Genomic DNA, 18443 nt, shown 5'->3' with positions numbered 1-18443 from the left:
AGTTGAAATTGATTGAATTTTTGAAATATATGTGTGAAATTTGTGCCAATCAGTTTTTATAATATCGATTTATTTATAACTTAAACATATAAATTAATTAAAATGGAGAATCTGAAAAATATTTGGAAACCAGAATGTAAGTAACTGAAAGTATCTGACAATTCTGTGGCCACTTAAGCAAGTACTTAAGTGAAATATTTACTATTTATTTCCAGTATATCGTATTCAATTAGAAGCACCAACGCCTAAACGTCTAATTTGTGAAAATTGTCCAGACCGTCCAGAATTTTATGGTAAAGAGTATCATGGTATTATGGGTCATAAAGAGGCATCGCTTTTACTCGAGAATGAGTCCAACGGAGCATTCTTAATTAGAAAAGGCAATCAGCACAATGACTTTTTTACTTTGACATGGAGGTTTGTATGATTTAATTATAAATAACTAGCTGTCGCCCGCGACGTCCGTGCGCGTGGAATAAAATAAAGCGTAATAAGTAGCCTGTGTGTTCTTCCAGACTATGCTCTACATGTGTGCCAAATTTCAGCCGTTCCAGAGATACCTTCAAACAAACATCCATCCATCTAAACTTTCATATTTATTATATTAATAAAAAGGAAGATAAAGACTAATTCAAGTAAAATACACTAAATTTTTACAGCAAATAAGTAGTTATTAAGTTAAAGTTGAGTATAGACTTAAACTTTATAAAAATAATTAAAATATAAAACTATTATACTATTAAATAGTAATATAGCAAATCATCTATCATGTCAGAACAGTAGATTTTTTTATAATCAATAACCTAAGCCTAAATTTTATTGCAGATTTAATGATAAAATACATCACTACAAGCTTTACTATGATGGCACACATTACATTAAAGATAAAAGATATGACACAATATATGACCTGGTAGCCGATGGCTTGATCACATGTCATATGGAAATTAAGGCTCATCATATCCTTGAAATGATAAATTCTAGAACAAGTTATACTGATAGTCCTTATGTCACACTTAATAGACGTAAGATGAATACATTATCACAGATGCATAAGTGAGTATTAGAGAGTTGGTTAAGATTCAATTTCAACTATGCATCAGCATTAAACATTATTAGGCTTGGTGTGAAGGATACTGTTAGCTTAGTTAGGAATAAAAAATCATATGTAAAGCAACAAATATAGTCCTACAAGGATCTTATGGTAATTTTTGACCATAACAGTTTGGCACTTATAGGCTACTAGCTGTTGCCTGCAACTCTGTATATATTTCTCCAGGCTATGTTCTACATGTTTACCAAATTTCAGCGATATTCATGTAGCTGTTCTGGGGATATCTTCTAGCACACATTCATCCAAACATTTGCATTTTTAATATTAGTAAGATAACACTTTATTGAATCTATATATCTATCTATACCTTTCTATTTCAATTGACATATTATTATTAATTGTTGTCACACATGCAAATTTTGGTTTTATTTAGGGCATCAAACAGATCAAGTCCGATCATTAATAGATTAGAAACAACACAGTCAGATGTAACTGTGAAAAAGATGAACTATGATCTGACACCAACTATAGAGGATATTCCATTATTGTACAAATACTCAAAGGCGCACACATTCAAAGTTCATACATTTAAAGGTCTTAATTGGTGTGAACTGTGTGCTAATTTCCTATGGGGATTTACTGCACAGGGTGTGAAATGTGAAGGTATTTATGAAAAGTTATAAATATTAAATGTTTAATTACTTGTCCTAGTAGTTGATATTAATATCTAAAAATTTAGACGCTGAAAATGTTATTATAATATAGCAAATTTTACTTTAGTGGATTTAAGGAAAAAAAATATATTCTTGAAATAGCTTGACTACATTAAAAATTTCAGTGCCACTTTCTTGCCTAGTGACTTCTTTATTATAGAAAAAAAAATCTTGGTAGCATAGGATATTTTAAATTAAAAAAAAACTTATGATTTTAGATTGTGGCTTCATAGCACACTCAAAATGTTCTGAGAGAGTTCCCAACCATTGTCTGCCGGATTTGAAGAAACTCCGTGGTGTATTCGGGATTGATTTGACTACATTATTGAATGCCCACTCCAGTACATTACCATTTGTTGTTAAGAAGTGTGTGAATGAAATAGAAGCTCGGGGCATGGATTCTGAGGGTATTTACCGTGTGTCCGGATTCGCTGATGAAATTGAAGCATTGAAAATGGCCTTCGATAAGGGTATGTTTGTGTTTTATTCAAAGAAATACTAGATTTAAATATAAAAAATTAACTTAAGTATTTATTTTGGAATGAAATTGATTAATAGCAGACAATGCATCTACAATCATTTAAATTCGATGTCTATGGTCATTTTCGTGTTTTAAATTTTTTATTCTTTACTACATTAAAGTGTTTTAGTATGAGATTATCAAAATTAAAGTCCGTGAATTAATGATTTGAGTTACAAAATTACTTTTTTCCTCCAGATGGTGAAGCTACAGATTTAAGTGTTTACAGTAATATAAATGTGATTGCGGGTACTCTCAAATTATATCTGCGGTTACTTCCTGTGCCACTAATTACGTACGAGGTGCATCCTAAACTCGTAAGTGCCATACGTAAGTGTCTTCCATTTCATTACTATTTTTATTTTTTATTTTAATGCTTATGATTATTTTTACCAGTATTTTGAAATCTTACTTCATACTAATATTATAAATGTGAATGTATGAATGGGATGGGCTTAACGGATCTCGATGAAATTTGGCACACATATAGAACATAGTCTGGAAGAACACATAGACTAATAATTTTTTTTTAATTCCGCGTGGATAGAGTCGAGAACGAAAGCTAATAACTTACATAAAATCGGGAACAAAAACAACATTTTGGTTTTGCACATTATTTTTTTATCTTTAATTATGTTTTGTAGAAATGAAGACAACGAGTGTTCAAGTAACAATGCTACGTGAGTGCTTGGACCTGCTGCCGCCGGCGCACTTCAACTGCTTGCAGTATATGGTGCAACATTTACATCGGTAAGTTAGCTTTTGCAATCTTAAAACACACATGAATTCAAAACCTCTTATTGGGAGTCAAATTAATTTTCAAATTGTTTTAAATATCGAGAGAAATGTTATTGTTAATACGAACAAAACAAAAACAATGTTTCGGCAATGGAAATTCACGTTGGTTTGAAACATTGTTAAATAAACTTTATATATTTTTTTCTTACCAGCGTGTCTCAACTGGCGGAGGTGAACAAAATGAGTGCACACAACTTGAGTACAGTTTTCGCACCAACTTTGGTAGCAACTCCTCAGGCTATTTCTGATTTGGCGTCAGAAATACGAGCTCTGCAGACCCTAATAGAATATTGTCCACAGATATACTATGGAAATAAGTGATTTTTTTAAAATGTATGCAGGGTGTCAGGGATTTATACAATTGTGTAGTGTACTACTGAGTACCATAGATTCCTTGGTCGAAAATATGACGATTTAACCCAGCTTACCACTATCCAAAGTTGTTGTCATGTTGTGGTACTCCGTTGTACATTTCATCATCCTGTATACTTCAAAATCCATACACAGCGGCCGTTACACTATTTTATATTTATAACGGATAACTAATTTTATGGAAACTATAAATAAAATCATAGTTAAGGTATTTATGAGAAGAAAAAAATTCGGAAATATTTTGTAATTTAAGAGTTTTAGACCTAAATTGTACGATTTAATGCTAACAATATTTAGATTTTGGTTTGGAATTTTAATACTAATATTTATAAATAACACTGAATTATTTATATAATAATGAATAGACAGCAATAATATCTCATGTAATTGTAGTATACGTTATAATTTAAGATTTAAAGTCTGAATAAGTAACATAAGTCGATGTATTGATCAAGGTTTGACAGTTGGCGCCAATTTTAGTACTAGTGTGTGAATGTAACATAATAATGTTTTTTAAAGACACACGTCTGTTGTCCCGCGCCGGATGCACCGCACGCACGGATTAAACGGATTTGCTTAGTAAACTTATATAAAAACGGCTATAACTCTCATGTTTTTATACGTAGTTCTCGTATATATATATATAAGTTTGTGTTCGAATGGATTTGCTTTGTCTTAATGGGATGCAAGTGGCGCAAATGGACTTAGCGCTATGTAAAATCATACAAATTAAAACTTAAATTCGTTGAGAGCCGTGCGTTCGATGCGTCCTGCGCGGGTCAAAGGACATGTACAAAAGTATCTTTTAAGCCAGTGATTCTCAAAGTTGTCCCGAAGGACACTGTGGGCCATGGAAGACCCCAGTGGGTCTGCGAAGTCTGGTCAAACGACTAGATTAAAATACAAAAGTAGCTATTAGTGAGTAAAAATATATGTACCTATAATTTAATTATCTATATCAATTAGCAGTATTGGGCTTCCATAGAGTTTGTGTGTGAATTCTGATAAGTGAAAAGCAAACTATATATCTTGCTCTCGTGTAGAATTGATTTACTTTGGAAATAATTTAAAGACATTAGTTTTTGATTTAAATGTATTAAAAATATGCGATAGTTAAGTATTATTTTATTATCTTTGATGTCGAAGCGATAGCGCTAATTTACTTAATATTGTTCTTTAAACTGTTTAAGCTTACGACCTGTATTGCTTAAATTATTTACATGTTATGTATTGTGATTTCTGTTAAAAAAATCGTGCAATTTGTTTGGAATTGACGTTGATTCGTATTTCTCTTGTAAGAATAATTATAACATTAAGTGTGAAAAATTATGCGGGCAAATAATAATGCTTGAAATGTTTAATACTTTTATATTTAACTTAAAGCTTAAACAAATACTTAATAAAATGTATTATTTTTTTCTTTTCTTCTTTGGTTTACTGTTATCTATATCTGATGTGTCATTAGTTTGAAACTTTTTTAAATCCGCACAAAATAATACCTGAAAAAAAAAACAAATAATTGAATATATTATATTTTGAAACAAAGAGAAAATAACCCAGATAAGCAGAAGTGATGTTTCTGCCTAATATTAAATTACTTATAATCTTCAAATTAGACACAAATTAAGTCTAATTTACTAATACTTTGTAATAATTTCAACGATTTTATTTGTTAGGATTTGAACATGTGATTAATATACACATAACTAGACTTTTGATGCTTCAATAAACATTATTTTTAAAACTTACCGTATGAGCCCAACCTGCCATGTCACCGTAAAGATGTCTAAAATAATCACCAATCTCTGTATACATTTTATCGGTAACATTTTTCTTTCCCCTCAGATGCGGTAAGTAATTGTGTGCTGCTATCTGATACACGTGAGTATCAACTGGTAATGCTTCCAGATGATTTAACGACATTAAACATATGCAATCAGCTACCTGAAACATTTGTTGAATTACATAAACTACAAATAGTATATGTACATACTGGCTATCTCTATACTTTCTTCTTGAAAGCCCTCACATCATTCTTTGTATTTTAAACTTCACATAATGACTAAAACGAAAGATCTCAAAATGAGGATTAATAATTAGAAAATGTTATTTTGTTCATTAAAGCAACCTTAGGTCCTATGCCGCACAGTTTCATAAGTTCTTGTCTGGCATCTTTATATTTCATGTTCTGCAATGTGTCAAACCATTCCTCACCGCCCCATTCAACAATTTGTGCGGCTGACTTTTGTATAAATTTCGCCCGATACCCAAAACCAAGCTCACGTAACTTTTGTTCCACCTAAAAACAAATATTTATTATGATTTCATTTTATAAACACATTGACATTCATTCACTTTGTAAAAATTTATTCATCACTTTGTAAAATTAATAAGTTCCAAAGCAGGATTTTTGAGTGCAAGAAAAAAAAGGTCATCTTTTCCCATATCCTTAGGCCTTTTCCCCTAATACATGCACTGCATAGATCAACCTTACCTGTGACCCTGACAACTTGTTGACATCAGGGAATGAATAATATTTTACTCCATCATATTCACATATTTCTTCACCATAAAATGTACATAATTTTTCTACCATACTTGATATTCTGAAATAAACCTGCTGCAGTCAATACAAAAATTACTCTTGGACACTTTGATTATTATATTTTATTACAAGATAGATAAAATTTAAATCTATATTATTATGACAAAGTTATTCCAAATAAAGTCTCACTTCTTATAAAACTATTGATTTAAAGGATATTACCTTGAAATATGATTATTTTGACTGCAAATAAAAGAAAAAAGATTCTCAATTGGCTCCTGTGCAAGCATTCTAATACCATAAAATTGTTTACAAGCTGTCTTGAATAATGCATCTTTTTCAGACCATTCCTCATAGTATTTTGTTAATGGTAGTTCCAGACGAAAATACTTTTTCAGCATCATCTCAAAATTTGATTCATTCGCACCTTTACTCGTTTTCGTTTCCGGAAGTTTTTTTAATGAACCGATTATTTGGTAATGTAAAAAGTCTTCACTTTGTTTTAATTTCCATACAGTTTTACTAAATATACCCGTCCATTCATCCTTGTCTTCATTATGGGTCCATCTTAAATATATTAACAGTATTTTTTAGATTCAAGCTAGACTTAACAGTAAGAATTTTTAAAATTAACGTAACGATTACCTGAAACTTTGACCGCCATTCAAAGTGCCGAGTAATTGCAGTTCATTGCGATTGCAGAGTAATTTGTTCCAATTCATGATGAAACAGTACGTTCACTTTTAGTATTTTAGTATATCTTGATGAACATTGTTGTTTTTCAAAAAGTAATAATATAAACAAAAATAATTGACAGCTGACAGTTGTCATTGCTTTTTTTAATTTTATGACCTAGTAACATAGACTTTTAGGTCATAGTTGTCATTGTTATAAGATCAGTCAAATATCATCAGAAATCAGAGAGGTCTTTCCTTGGCAGGTTTAGGGGTGCCAAAAATATCTTTCTAATGCATTCTATGAGCGACAAAGTGTGGGAAGGAGAAGAACGGAAAAGAACCAGGATTAGGCCTGGGATTGTTTGATGCTGGGTCTTATCATTTCATAATTAAAAAATCGTTTTGGTACCATTGGTGAGGTGGTGAGATTGCCAGATTCATTTTTTAGGTTGGTAGCAACATCGACTTGTTCGTCTTGTTGGTAGCACTGAAAGTGTCCTCCATAATTCTTCTTTTACGCATCTAATTAGCAGAATCCGACTCTTCTGATATAGACTCTTTGAATGGTACCATAGTATGTGGGCCACCGGGTTTAACTTTTATAGTCCGGGCATCACTGAAAATCTATTTCTCGTAATTCCTCGTTTGATAAATGTTACACGTTTAGAAGTTATGTAAAAAAGGAATGTTTTTAAAAATAAAACTTTATTTTCATTATTTTTCTTAAAATTAAAGCTTACTCGGAAGACAAAAAACATCGTCATTTTTCACAAAAAATTAATGTTGAAACTTATATTTCTATATTACTTTAATAAAAAAAAACATTGTCCTTAAATTATAGAAAATGCAGTAATTGTATTACGTGTTATTTTATTACGAAAATGCCATGTGTCTCTTTATCCACGATCTGTATTTAGCTACGTCTGTGAAGATGACATATTCGTCGAGGTTGCATGGCTTTTCGGCTGATTTGGCTGATATAGCAAGAGAGACTATACCACGGACTCTCCATCGGCCGTCGTCCAGGACAAACAGTCCACCACCTGAGTCACCCGCACATGGGCCTGAACCATCGCGATTACCTTGAAAATGAAACCAAAATTGTACAATCACAGATAAACTGACTTCTATTTAATACTCCAAACAAATTTTCCTAATCCATAATCTTATAAAGCTAGAGATATTTGTATACTTATAAAGTTATTTACAATTAAAAATAACACACCTGCACATAAAGTTGTGTCAGAAGTAAGCTTGTGGAATTCAGATCTAGTCGCACGACACTCCCTGTTCGTGACAATAGGCAATCGGATCATTCTGGGATCGCCGTGCCCACCTTTGCCCGATTCATTGTCTCCCCAACCGGTAACCTAAAATCAAACTTAATTTATAGTGCTCGCCGATTAACCGTGGGTTTTTGAGACCAAAATCTCTGTATAAAACATATCGTTATCCCGGTCAGTATCTTTAACAAAAGAGATTTTGATTTCAGCAACCCACGGTAAATTCTCTTCTGCCCGACGACCCAAATTATCACTGAATTTAGTGTTAAGCAATATTAAAAATTACGCACGTATTTTATGAAAAAGGTAAAATAATTAAAAATTTAAATTTCGGAGATTAATTATCCCGCTCAGACTCTTTTAGCGGTCTCTCTCAGTGATTAATCACACTGTTTTGGCGGCAGTATGTATGTATAATATCTAGATTTATTAAAAACTAGGTGTTGCCCGCAACCTCATCCGCGCGGAATAAAAAAAAACTTAATAAGTAGACTACGTGTTCTTCGAGACTATTTTCTCGGTCTATGCCAAATTTCAGCGAGATCTACATATGTAGCCGTTATGGAGATATCTTAATACAAACATCCATCTATCCATCTAAACATTCGCATTTATAATATTAGTAAGAATTAAGAAGTAAATATTTATATTACCACTCCAGTGTGTCCAGCGATACGGTCTAGATTATCGTCAGTGCCCCACAAGCACGCTGGTTTGATGTTACTGTTAAATTCTACTGACTTCTCCAATGTGAGTAGTGAAATATCATCTGGGAAAAATATTTAAACATGAATGCCGGGTTTCTGAAATTTCCATATATATTTTCATCAGCAGAATACTGACTCAGTATAATTGTTATAGTCAATTATGAAATTCACAAGAAAAAATCACAAGCAGCACAAATAAAAATTCTTGCTTTATTTGTATCGGTCGATTAACTGTCTTTCCTTTTACTTTGAAAATAATTATTATAATATAAAAAAACAGTTTAAATTATTTTATCATTACTTATCATTAAGTTCACATATACTCACTTGAAAATTTAACTTTGTCGTAATTTTCGTGCACATCCGCCGCTTGGAGTTTTCGCATTTCAACGTCGCCGCCCCATTCGTCCAAGTTGTAAACGCCTATCTTCACGATCATGTCTGTCGCCTGCTTATTAGTCATGCAATGGGCAGCTGCAAATTATGGTAAATATTAACAAATAACTAGAATAATTCACGAAAATCAAAAGTATTTTGTGATAAACCTTTGAGTTTTGACCCCTGTATTAGTTTTTTTTATACAATGGTCATGTAGTTACAGTTTCTTAGGCCATTCGGTCACAACGCAACGTAAATCTTCGAACCCGGCTATTTTAGTCATTAAGCGACTAAGGTAATACAATGTCATGGGGGTTGCAACACAGCGCGCGTCGTCGACATTTTGTTCTTTGTATAGTTGCTTTTTTGTCTAGGTCGTCGTTAGAAAAGATGCTGTGATTTTATAAACTAAAGTGATCGAATAGATGCCTCGCGTCGACGATTCAATTTGTTGTGTGGTAATGTTTCGAAGATTTACGTTGCCTTGTGTACGAAGGGTTTTATCTATAGATATTCATAGTTTACCTGTGAGGACATGTCGGTCAGATATCAGAGTGCCCGAGCACACAAAAGTTAGCGTCCGTGCAACGGTCTGGTAGAGGGCGACGAGCCAGGGCCACTCGCCACGCGGGTACGTTTGTCCGTGCCAGATCAGTGGCACACCAATTTTGCCTTGCCCGCATTGTATATTAGAAGAGTTCTCTCCATCAGAAACACGAGACGAGGTTCCAGAATCGCGAACCCTGTTGAAAATTATTCCTTCATAATTATCTGATTCTAAAGGAAGAATCATGTAACATGAAGTCGCTAGGTTTCTGATATTATAAATTTTCCCGGAGCATTTTGCACTTTCTACTATAAATGCGAAAGTTTGGGTGGATGGCTGTTTATTTGAAGGTATTACCGAAACGGCTCAACGAATTTTAATGAAATTTTGCACAGATGTAGAACATAGTCTGGAAGATTACGTAGGCTACTTATTATGATTTTAGATAAGTATGAAGTTGTCGAAATGTCGTAATAAAGTTTTACACATATTAGTTGAAGGTAAAAGCTTACATTATAAGTACGGAGAATTTTATAATTGAACATTTATCAAGTTTATTTTACTTACGGGTTTTGTACTGGTGGTCGAGGGGGCGGCGGCTTTCGTCGTACAGGTGTCTCTGGTTTTGGCTGAACAGCTGTTGAAGGACCGGTACCAAATAAGCCAACATTATCAAAAAAGTTCGATGAAAAATTAATTGAATTTCTTATTGGTCCGTCGAAAATGTCTGTAATGTATAAATATTAATTTGCTATTTTATATTTGATATAATGTTTTTAGTTACGTGTAGAAGATTCATTCGGTGGTGTCATTCGATTCGTATCGTTCTCTAGAATTTTCATATTTAAATTAAATAATTACTAGTTATTATCATGAATAGTTGAATAGTATTAGTAAGGATCTGTAGTACTTACGATACGTTCCTGTTGTCCCGTCAAACGGTGATGGTATATTATATACAACTCGGTCATTCTGTATGTTATATTTGATAGGCGTGTATGTCGATGGTCTTGTATTTCCATAAATAATTTTAGTTCCGGAGCTCGCATACAGAGTGTGCTGAAGAGATATAGTTGTAACGTAATTACTCGTTTCCAATGTATCTGTAAATGTTACAAATAAGTAGCTGTTTTAGAATCAAAGAATCAGAGAATTGAAACCTATCAGAATAAAGGTTTTAATTACTAGAGACTAGCTCTATTATTGTTAAATACTAGTTTTCGCCCGCGAGTCATTAAAGAAAACGTAATTAGTAGCCTATGTGTTCTTCCAGACTATATTTTATATGTATGCCAAATTTCTTCAAGATCTTTTCAGCCGTTCTGGAGATACTTTCAAACAAACATCCATCCATCTAAACATTCGCATTTATAATATTAGTAAGGTATCTGAGATATAATTACCTGGGTTATCAGAACATACAAGATCTTCATTTATATATATGGCTGTTATTTTGGGAAGTGGAGAGCTGACTGGCAGGTTAACTCTGTACTGTATTGTTTGGCCTTTGTTGTATTCCGTGATCGCATTGGCACCACCATAAGGTCGGATGTTACCAACGTATTCCTAAAAATTAAAAAAAAACTGTTCTTAATCTTATCTCACTGAATTTAAACATATTAATAAAATTAGAGTGTCTATGTGTTATATCAGAAAAAAGAATATTTCGTAACAGTGTGTGTTTTTATGTCTGTACGACTGCAAGTTAATTCTAATAAATTTTCTTAAATATAGATTGTTGCCGACAGATACGGAACTTTTTACACGTTTTTATTCATAATTTTTATATTTTTGTATTTAGAACATTATATGTTTTTTCTTCCTTTTTCTCTATATTTAAAAGTATGAGCTGTAAATATATTCTTGTAACAGTGCGTGCTTTTCTCTTTATTTCTAATAATTTTAGTTTATATTTTCATTTTATCTTTTATTATATAACATAATATTCCAAAATTCATCCCAATCCAAACGCTCTTTCCATCCTTACATTTTCCGTCGTCTTTATAGATAAAGATCGGACTAAAATGTTTTTTTTTTCTAAAAGTGTATTAGACGACGGTCATGTTGTGCTTCATTGTATTAAATGTAACTAAAACCGGAATCCCCAAATAAATTCTTGTAACGATTTTCCTTATTTGTCCATTAATCCCGAGCCGAATATTCTTTTCAAGTACTTCTTTGGGAAGTCCAAGTTTATTATTATTTTATTTAACTAATAACAAATAGTATGTTAATAAAATAATACGTTAAAAACCCAAAAAAATGTACCTAGAAATCTGTATAATTTGGTAGCACTGTTTTTTTATTTTTATTTTTAATGGACATCAAAATTTTAAAACCAAATCCATTGGTCCGAAGTCAGGTAGCAATAGTAGCTACGCTAGTATGTAGTAAATAAATGTTTAAAAACAAATATACTTAGTCATAAAACAACGAACGCCGTACCAATATGAATTAAATATGTTACGTCTGACTAATGCAGTAAAGCCAACGGACAGTAAAAAATAACGAGTTTGGATCCGCTTATTAAAAGAATCGAATCCTGCTAAAAGACGTATCGCAGCATCTTACGACGATTTAGCATTATTTGTAAAAAAATATTAAAAAAGTGATGAAAATTATTTAATATGTAAATCAATTTTATATACATTTACAAATATTAAATAAATTCATTGGATTTTATAGCTGAAACGTTCAAAAAACGAATATAAAAATTGTTTTTTTTTTTAATGTTGGTGTTGTCAAGCAATGTTGTAAAATACAAAAATGCTAATAGTGGGGCTATCTTCCGTTAATAAAATAATAACGCGTATTTACCGTCTCCATCGAAATGGGATTCCCCGGCGACTGGTCGCAGGTCGCCGGTCGTGGCAAAGTCTCGTGCGGCCGACAACGACAGGCATACGTAACGACGGTCAAAACAAAGTCACGCGACCGTTTCATCCCATCATATAAATAATGTCTCATAATTTATTTAACACTAGCTCTCGCCCGCGACTATGTCCGGTTGGAATTAAAACAACTTAATTAGTGGCATATGTGTTCGTCTAGACTATTTTATACATCTATGCCAAAATTCAGCGAGATCCATGCAACCGTTTTGGAGATACCTCCAAACACACATCTATCCAGCTATCTAAACATTCGCATTTATAATATTAGTAAGGTTAAGATGAACGTAAGATTATTTAATAGTTATTTTAAGTATACCCAATACACCCGACTGACTCAAAAGGGTAATGTTTTAAGCGGATACGTATGTTTGTATGTTTGCCGTTTTGTATATAAGACAATGCCATTGTGAACCATAGCCTTAACGACTGGACTGATTTTGACGAGCGAGTTGCCAACATTCTGTTGTGCTAAAATAGTTTTTTTTACATCTACAAAAAAACAGCCGCATTCAAAGTTTGACCTTTTATCTATAACCTTTGTATCAAGTTATTTATTTTATCATTTGCTTAACGAGTTTACAGACAGAGCATGGACGACGCCACGTGAAGAAATGTCGTTATAAATAGTTTTAATACTTTATAACCGGTTGCGACTTAGTTTTTCTCAAGTTGTAGACGTCCTTAAAAATATTATTAAAAAAAATCTACGCCAATGACGTAAATTCCGGCTAATATACTTCTAACCTTGATTATAATAAAAACAAAACTTATTTTGTTACGGACTATCAAAAACCGGTATATTTTATGCAGCACAGGGATTCACAATATATTTTATTACTAGATGTAGCAACTAGCCTACGTGTTTTTCCAGACTATGTTGCACATCTTTGCCAAATTTCAGTGAGATCCTTGCAATCATTCTGTAGACACCCTCTAACAAACTTTCATTCATCCAAACAATCGGATTTATAATATTTGTAAGATTCCCAAATGCTTGAATTAATGAGCTTGTTTACAAAATAATTTGTCTATTGTTGGGTTTTGCCTATCGAAATATTGATTCAAAAATAATTGTTTTTTAATTATAGTTTTGACTGGTTGGAATATTTTATTTTTAAAAAAGCGCTTGGCTGATTGAAGTTTGAAACAAAAATCGAAAGTACATGCAGATCTGTAAGACTTTAAGATCAGAAAACATAAAGCCGAAACATTTTTGTAAGGAAAGCTAATTGTAAGTAACAGTCAAGTCAAAATCTCAATCTCCGCGCAGCATTTCGGAATTACCAGATGTTGTACCAAGCAATAACACGGTTATGTACAGAGGCATTGACCAATCAAAAAAAAATTATGTTGTTTTTTTTGGAGAGAGGTGCTCAAAAACCATACGTCATTTAAATTATAACCATTCAATTTATTTTCATCTTTCTTATTTGGGACACTATACCGCAATGAAAGGTACATTTCATATTTTTTTATATTACTCTAAGCTGGGTCTGTTAAAATTAACGTACATTAACGTTTTTTAATAATTCATAGCAAAAAATTGTAATCTACTATCTCGAAATGTCTCTCGCATTGTTTATCTCTTACTGTCACCCGCGACTTTGTCCGCGCGGAATTAAAAAAGTTAATCAGTAGCCTATGTGTTCTTCCAGACTATGTTCTACATCTATGCCAAATTTCAGTAAGATACGTTAAGCCGTTCTGGAGATACCTTAAAATAAACATCCATCCATCTAAACATTCGCTTTTATAATATTAGTAAGAAGTAATAGGGAAAGTTAATCATATGAAAGATTTCAACGAGTTCAGATTTTAATCAGTGCACTGAAGTACATTGTTATGAGTTCATTTTTTTCTATAATCAAGTTGTTGTTTGTTTATTAAAATATTTTAATGTTGGAAAATAGAATAAAATTATAGTTTGAATATATTCCCTATTCATTTCATTATGTAGCTATTTATGATAAAAGCTTATATATGCTTAAATATTTATTTTTAAATGCAAATTTTTCTCTACGGAGACTGACCCCTACTACTTATTTATTTAGGATGTAAGAAGTTTGCTATAAATATACTTTTAGTGCAATAAACCCTTTTACTGCATATCTGATGGTTTACCACGTGGATTTCTACTGTCGTACAAAAATTTATTTCTTACTAGCTGTAGCCCCCGATTCCATCCGCAAGAATTAAAAAAAAAAATTATAACTCTATATGTTCTTCCAGGCTATGTTCTACATCTATGCCAAATTTAAGCGAGATCGACGTAGACGTTCTGGAGATACCTTCTAAAAAACTCCGCCCATCCATCCAAACATTCTCATTTATAATATTAATAAGATAAGTAAAAAGTAAGATATAACTTTTGTAAGACTAATGAGAAGTAAGATTCATCACATTATATATAAACTACATTTTTCACGATTGATATAAGCTAACCTAACTCCATTGAATTATTCTTAAATTATTTATTCATTTAATTTTATTATTATTATTATTTAAATTGCTGCAAGTTGCACGTCAGAATGTTGACTAATCTGTTCACCACAAATATAGTCTTTTGTTTTGTTCGTAGTTATTAGTCTTTTTTTTAGTCTATCGCACATTACAACATTCAAAGTTGAATATAAATAATATGTACATACGATCTATTATTGATTTTTTATTAAATAATTCCAGCCTATTAAAATAAATGGTTAATTATAAACAAGTTACAAATCTAATGATAGGTTTTTTATAATATAAACCCGATAGGAAACATATGATTTGAATTTATTTTCCTGTACGTCAATCAAGGTTCTTAAAAAAGAAAATTATGTACGAAACGCTATTGTGGAATTACATTACCGAAATACTGCTTTAAAAAATGTAGCCATCCCTGTTATTCTCATTGTAAAAACTGAGATATTAATATGTTTTGTACAGTCTGTCTTTTTAGTATGAACACCCATCAATAATTTTGATTCACGCATAGAATTGTTCACTACCCGATAGACCGAATAGAATTACTCGCGTGTAGTCCTTTGTCTGCATTATACACGCGAGTTAATTCTTCAAATAAATCCTCATTTAGAATCAAATATCTCATAGCAAACTTACATATTGTGCACCCTTACATTATCTTATAATACTAATATCTTACGGTCATACTTCTTACTATTATAATATTATAGATACGAATGTTTAGATGGATGGATGTTTGTTTGAAGGTACCTCTAGAACGGCTGATCGGATCTCGGTGCAATTTGGTATACATATAGAACATAGTCTGAAAGAACATGCAGGCGACTAATTATGTTTTTTTTAATTACGCTCGGACGGGGTCATGGGTGACAGCTAGTCTTTAAATAAATAAAGACAACAATATATTTTTTAGTGTCATAACAGTCGAAATTCACTGTAAATTACTAATACATGTTGACATGACAAGTTTTTCACTTAAAATGGGTAGGAAATAAACGTTCTGGACTGTAGAATAACACTTATAAGGCTTAAAAGATTTCAACGAGTGAGTTTTTATTTGTTGGCAACTCATAAAAAAGGTCATTTAAGGAATATATCCCTTGATAAGTAGAGAAGTAAATATGAGTAGAAAAAGGGAGTGAATCGCGAAAAAAAGAGTTGTAAACTTTGCCATATTAAGGTGAAATTTTGTCGTAATAAATTATTAAATTGCTACAATTCATTTACGTAAATGGTTATAACGTATTTAACGTTATCTCTGTCTTTTCAAAAGGAATGAAAGGGATGGCCTTATCCAAATCATAAACGCGGAAGTGGAATATTCTTTATACAGGGAAATTCCGAAGGATATTCCCGGTCGTGGGAGCAACGGGAGTTCAGTCTCATTACTCAGTAACGGGATTTGAACTGACGAAACTCAACAGCTGCCGTTATTAATACACAACTAGTTGTCGACTGCGACTCCGTCCGCGTGGTATGAAAAAACAACCTAATTAGTTTTCGGCAATTATTCGAATTTTTCTCAACTATTAACCTTCCATAGACCCCCAAGAACATTTTAAGACCAAGATAAGATAAATCCGTTCAGCCGTTCTCGAGTTTTAGCGAGAATCAAAATGTTACTTGATAAATAATTTATGTATATCTTCTTCATTATATCGGAAAGTATATAATTAGTTATATATAAACAAGTATGTATAATTATGTATTTATGTAAAACAATATATAAATACTGCATTTAAATGTTACGACTATTTTATGATTGTTTTGATTTGTGTTTTTGTAGAATAGAAATAGTCAATAAATACCATTGGAGAAGAAATGAAAAAATCAAATTTTTACTAAGTAGCTTTTTAAAAATTATGCGGCAGTATTTATATATTAAAAATTTATAATAACAAAACATACGATTGGGATATAATACGGTAAGCAATTTTTACATCATAATCACCAGTCTTTGTCCACTGCTGAACAAAACAATGCTAAAATTTTTACATGAATCAATTTAATTAAGCACTAAACTGAAAACATAATATTTATAGAAGTACTTACTGAAGCTAACTTCGCTGTGATCGTAAAATTTGTTCTAACTGTTATTGTTGATTTTCGGCCATTGGGTTTCAATGTTAACAGTCCGTATACACCATTATCATCATTTTTGTACTCAAAAATATCAGGACAAGGAGATTGAGCGTTTGCAAACAGAAGCAAAGATATTCCTACAGTCACGAAAACATTGATCGAAACACAATTCATTTTATTTTTAATTTTTTTTTAAATATGATAAAGACAACGCGCTATACGATTTGCATTTTTATTAAGTGTTTATATATTTAAAATCTTTTCCTGTTATTTATAAACGGACTGCTTGACGTGTCTTCAAGCCTCCGCCTAATTGTACACTGAAGTGGCAGTCAACTTGGGGCCACTTTTTCACGATAACCAACAAATTATAATATACTAAAAATCTAACAAAACATTTTAGATCTTCTTATATAGATTATAAAGTTGTTAATATTAATGTTATACTCCCCCCCCCATTAGTACCGGTTTTTATGGAATTACTAAGCATAATTATTAAAACGATAGGTTTTCCGCAGATTCAAACTGTTTTATGTCGTCATGAGTTACTTCTTTCGTATGCGAGGTATTTCCACAACAAAACGGCGTAGGGGAGCTACTTGATTGAAACTGACATTAGCCGTCGCCCGCGACTCCGTCCGGGCGGGATCAGTAGCCTTTAGACTATGTCCTACATTTATGTCAAATTTCAGCGAGATCCATGCAGCCTTTCTAGAGATACTTTTTCACTTTCGCAGTTATAATTAATAAGATCTTTGAGAAAACAAATCAATAATGTGTTATGGACGCTGTTTCCGCAACCGTCCGTAGTTTTTAAGTTCTTAGTTATTATAAGAAATCCTTTGTTTATTCATATTATTGTATTAAACGCTAACCTTAACTTATACATGCCAATGGCTTATTTAACTGTTCTTTAGTATGCCATAAATCTGGTTAATAATGTAATTAAAAAAAGTTTATTTGTACTTTTATGAATAAGAAATATTTACAAGATACAAATCCATAAATTATATGGGTAGTTCCCCTGACCTGGAAAACCCCAATTTTATAAAAATATACTATAGCATTTGGAGCATGTTTGAATATGTATAAGCGTTTAGCATAATATTTAGAAGCTCTGCTAATCGTATAAATAACACTTTTTTGCAAGTTTTTATTAGTTTTTAATTTATATATGAATTAATTAATTCTTGATTGCTACTTTCTAGACAAATATTTTATTTTTAAAATCTTCATGGTTGTCAACGGCTTTCGTTGAACTAAATTTTTTTACATTTTTTTTGGAATAAATTGTCGGTGGCTATACTTCAAAATTCATACAATTTTAAATCAGCTAGCTAATTGTCTGATTAGTATCGTTAAAGATTTAATTAACAATTTTTATATATCGAATCCATACTTCGCGTC

General features: G+C 31.9%; 3 protein-coding genes across 4 annotated transcripts; 1 reads left to right on the top strand and 2 right to left on the bottom strand.

The window, feature by feature from the left end:
* The first annotated feature begins 102 nt into the window (after positions 1-102).
* Positions 103-4576, top strand: RhoGAP5A (Rho GTPase activating protein at 5A). The gene is made up of 8 exons (XM_013312255.1): positions 103-136; positions 216-417; positions 826-1056; positions 1488-1717; positions 1986-2237; positions 2486-2617; positions 2932-3037; positions 3238-4576. The coding sequence occupies exons 1-8, from the start codon at positions 103-105 to the stop codon at positions 3404-3406; spliced, it is 1356 nt and encodes a 451-aa protein (XP_013167709.1). The 3' UTR covers positions 3407-4576.
* Positions 4577-4861: 285 nt separating this feature from the next.
* Ogg1 (8-oxoguanine DNA glycosylase) lies at positions 4862-7289 on the bottom strand. The gene is made up of 6 exons (XM_013312257.1): positions 6648-7289; positions 6225-6569; positions 5952-6063; positions 5586-5756; positions 5207-5401; positions 4862-4956 (listed from the first exon to the last, which is right to left on the bottom strand). Exons 1-6 carry the CDS (start codon positions 6722-6724, stop codon positions 4867-4869), a joined length of 990 nt encoding a protein of 329 aa, XP_013167711.1. The 5' UTR covers positions 6725-7289; the 3' UTR covers positions 4862-4866.
* A 122-nt stretch (positions 7290-7411) lies between these two features.
* On the bottom strand, positions 7412-17364 carry LOC106117808 (serine protease gd-like). Of its 2 annotated transcripts, none has more exons than XM_013312254.1 (9): positions 17007-17364; positions 10998-11160; positions 10509-10697; positions 10162-10231; positions 9573-9790; positions 8997-9143; positions 8616-8731; positions 7905-8049; positions 7412-7761 (listed from the first exon to the last, which is right to left on the bottom strand). In XM_013312254.1, exons 1-9 carry the CDS (start codon positions 17208-17210, stop codon positions 7553-7555), a joined length of 1461 nt encoding a protein of 486 aa, XP_013167708.1. In that variant the 5' UTR covers positions 17211-17364; the 3' UTR covers positions 7412-7552.
* Positions 17365-18443: the final 1079 nt, after the last annotated feature.

This window comes from Papilio xuthus, unplaced genomic scaffold (assembly GCF_000836235.2).
Source record: "Papilio xuthus unplaced genomic scaffold, Pxut_1.1 DF827679.1, whole genome shotgun sequence".
In the NCBI taxonomy this organism is placed as follows: domain Eukaryota; kingdom Metazoa; phylum Arthropoda; class Insecta; order Lepidoptera; family Papilionidae; genus Papilio; species Papilio xuthus.
Note: the sequence above shows the minus strand (reverse complement) of the source record. Positions and strands in the feature narration are given on the sequence as shown.

Bases quoted from the DNA above. Each gene is read 5' to 3' on its own strand.
- RhoGAP5A (XM_013312255.1), top strand. From the start codon at position 103: ATGGAGAATCTGAAAAATATTTGGAAACCAGAAT. The intron at 137-215 runs GTAAGTAACTGA...ATTTATTTCCAG, and splicing joins AAATATTTGGAAACCAGAAT to TATATCGTATTCAATTAGAA. The intron at 2,618-2,931 runs GTAAGTGTCTTC...TATGTTTTGTAG, and splicing joins TAAACTCGTAAGTGCCATAC to AAATGAAGACAACGAGTGTT.
- Ogg1 (XM_013312257.1), bottom strand. From the start codon at position 6,724: ATGAATTGGAACAAATTACTCTGCAATCGCAATGAACTGCAATTACTC. The intron at 6,064-6,224 runs GTAATATCCTTT...GGTTTATTTCAG, and splicing joins CAAAATAATCATATTTCAAG to AATATCAAGTATGGTAGAAA. The intron at 4,957-5,206 runs GTAAGTTTTAAA...TTTTTTTTTCAG, and splicing joins TGGCAGGTTGGGCTCATACG to GTATTATTTTGTGCGGATTT.
- LOC106117808 (XM_013312254.1), bottom strand. From the start codon at position 17,210: ATGAATTGTGTTTCGATCAATGTTTTCGTGACTGTAGGAATATCTTTG. The intron at 10,698-10,997 runs GTAATTATATCT...TAACATTTACAG, and splicing joins TGTATGTTCTGATAACCCAG to ATACATTGGAAACGAGTAAT. The intron at 9,144-9,572 runs GTAAACTATGAA...CATAATTTGCAG, and splicing joins TGACCGACATGTCCTCACAG to CTGCCCATTGCATGACTAAT.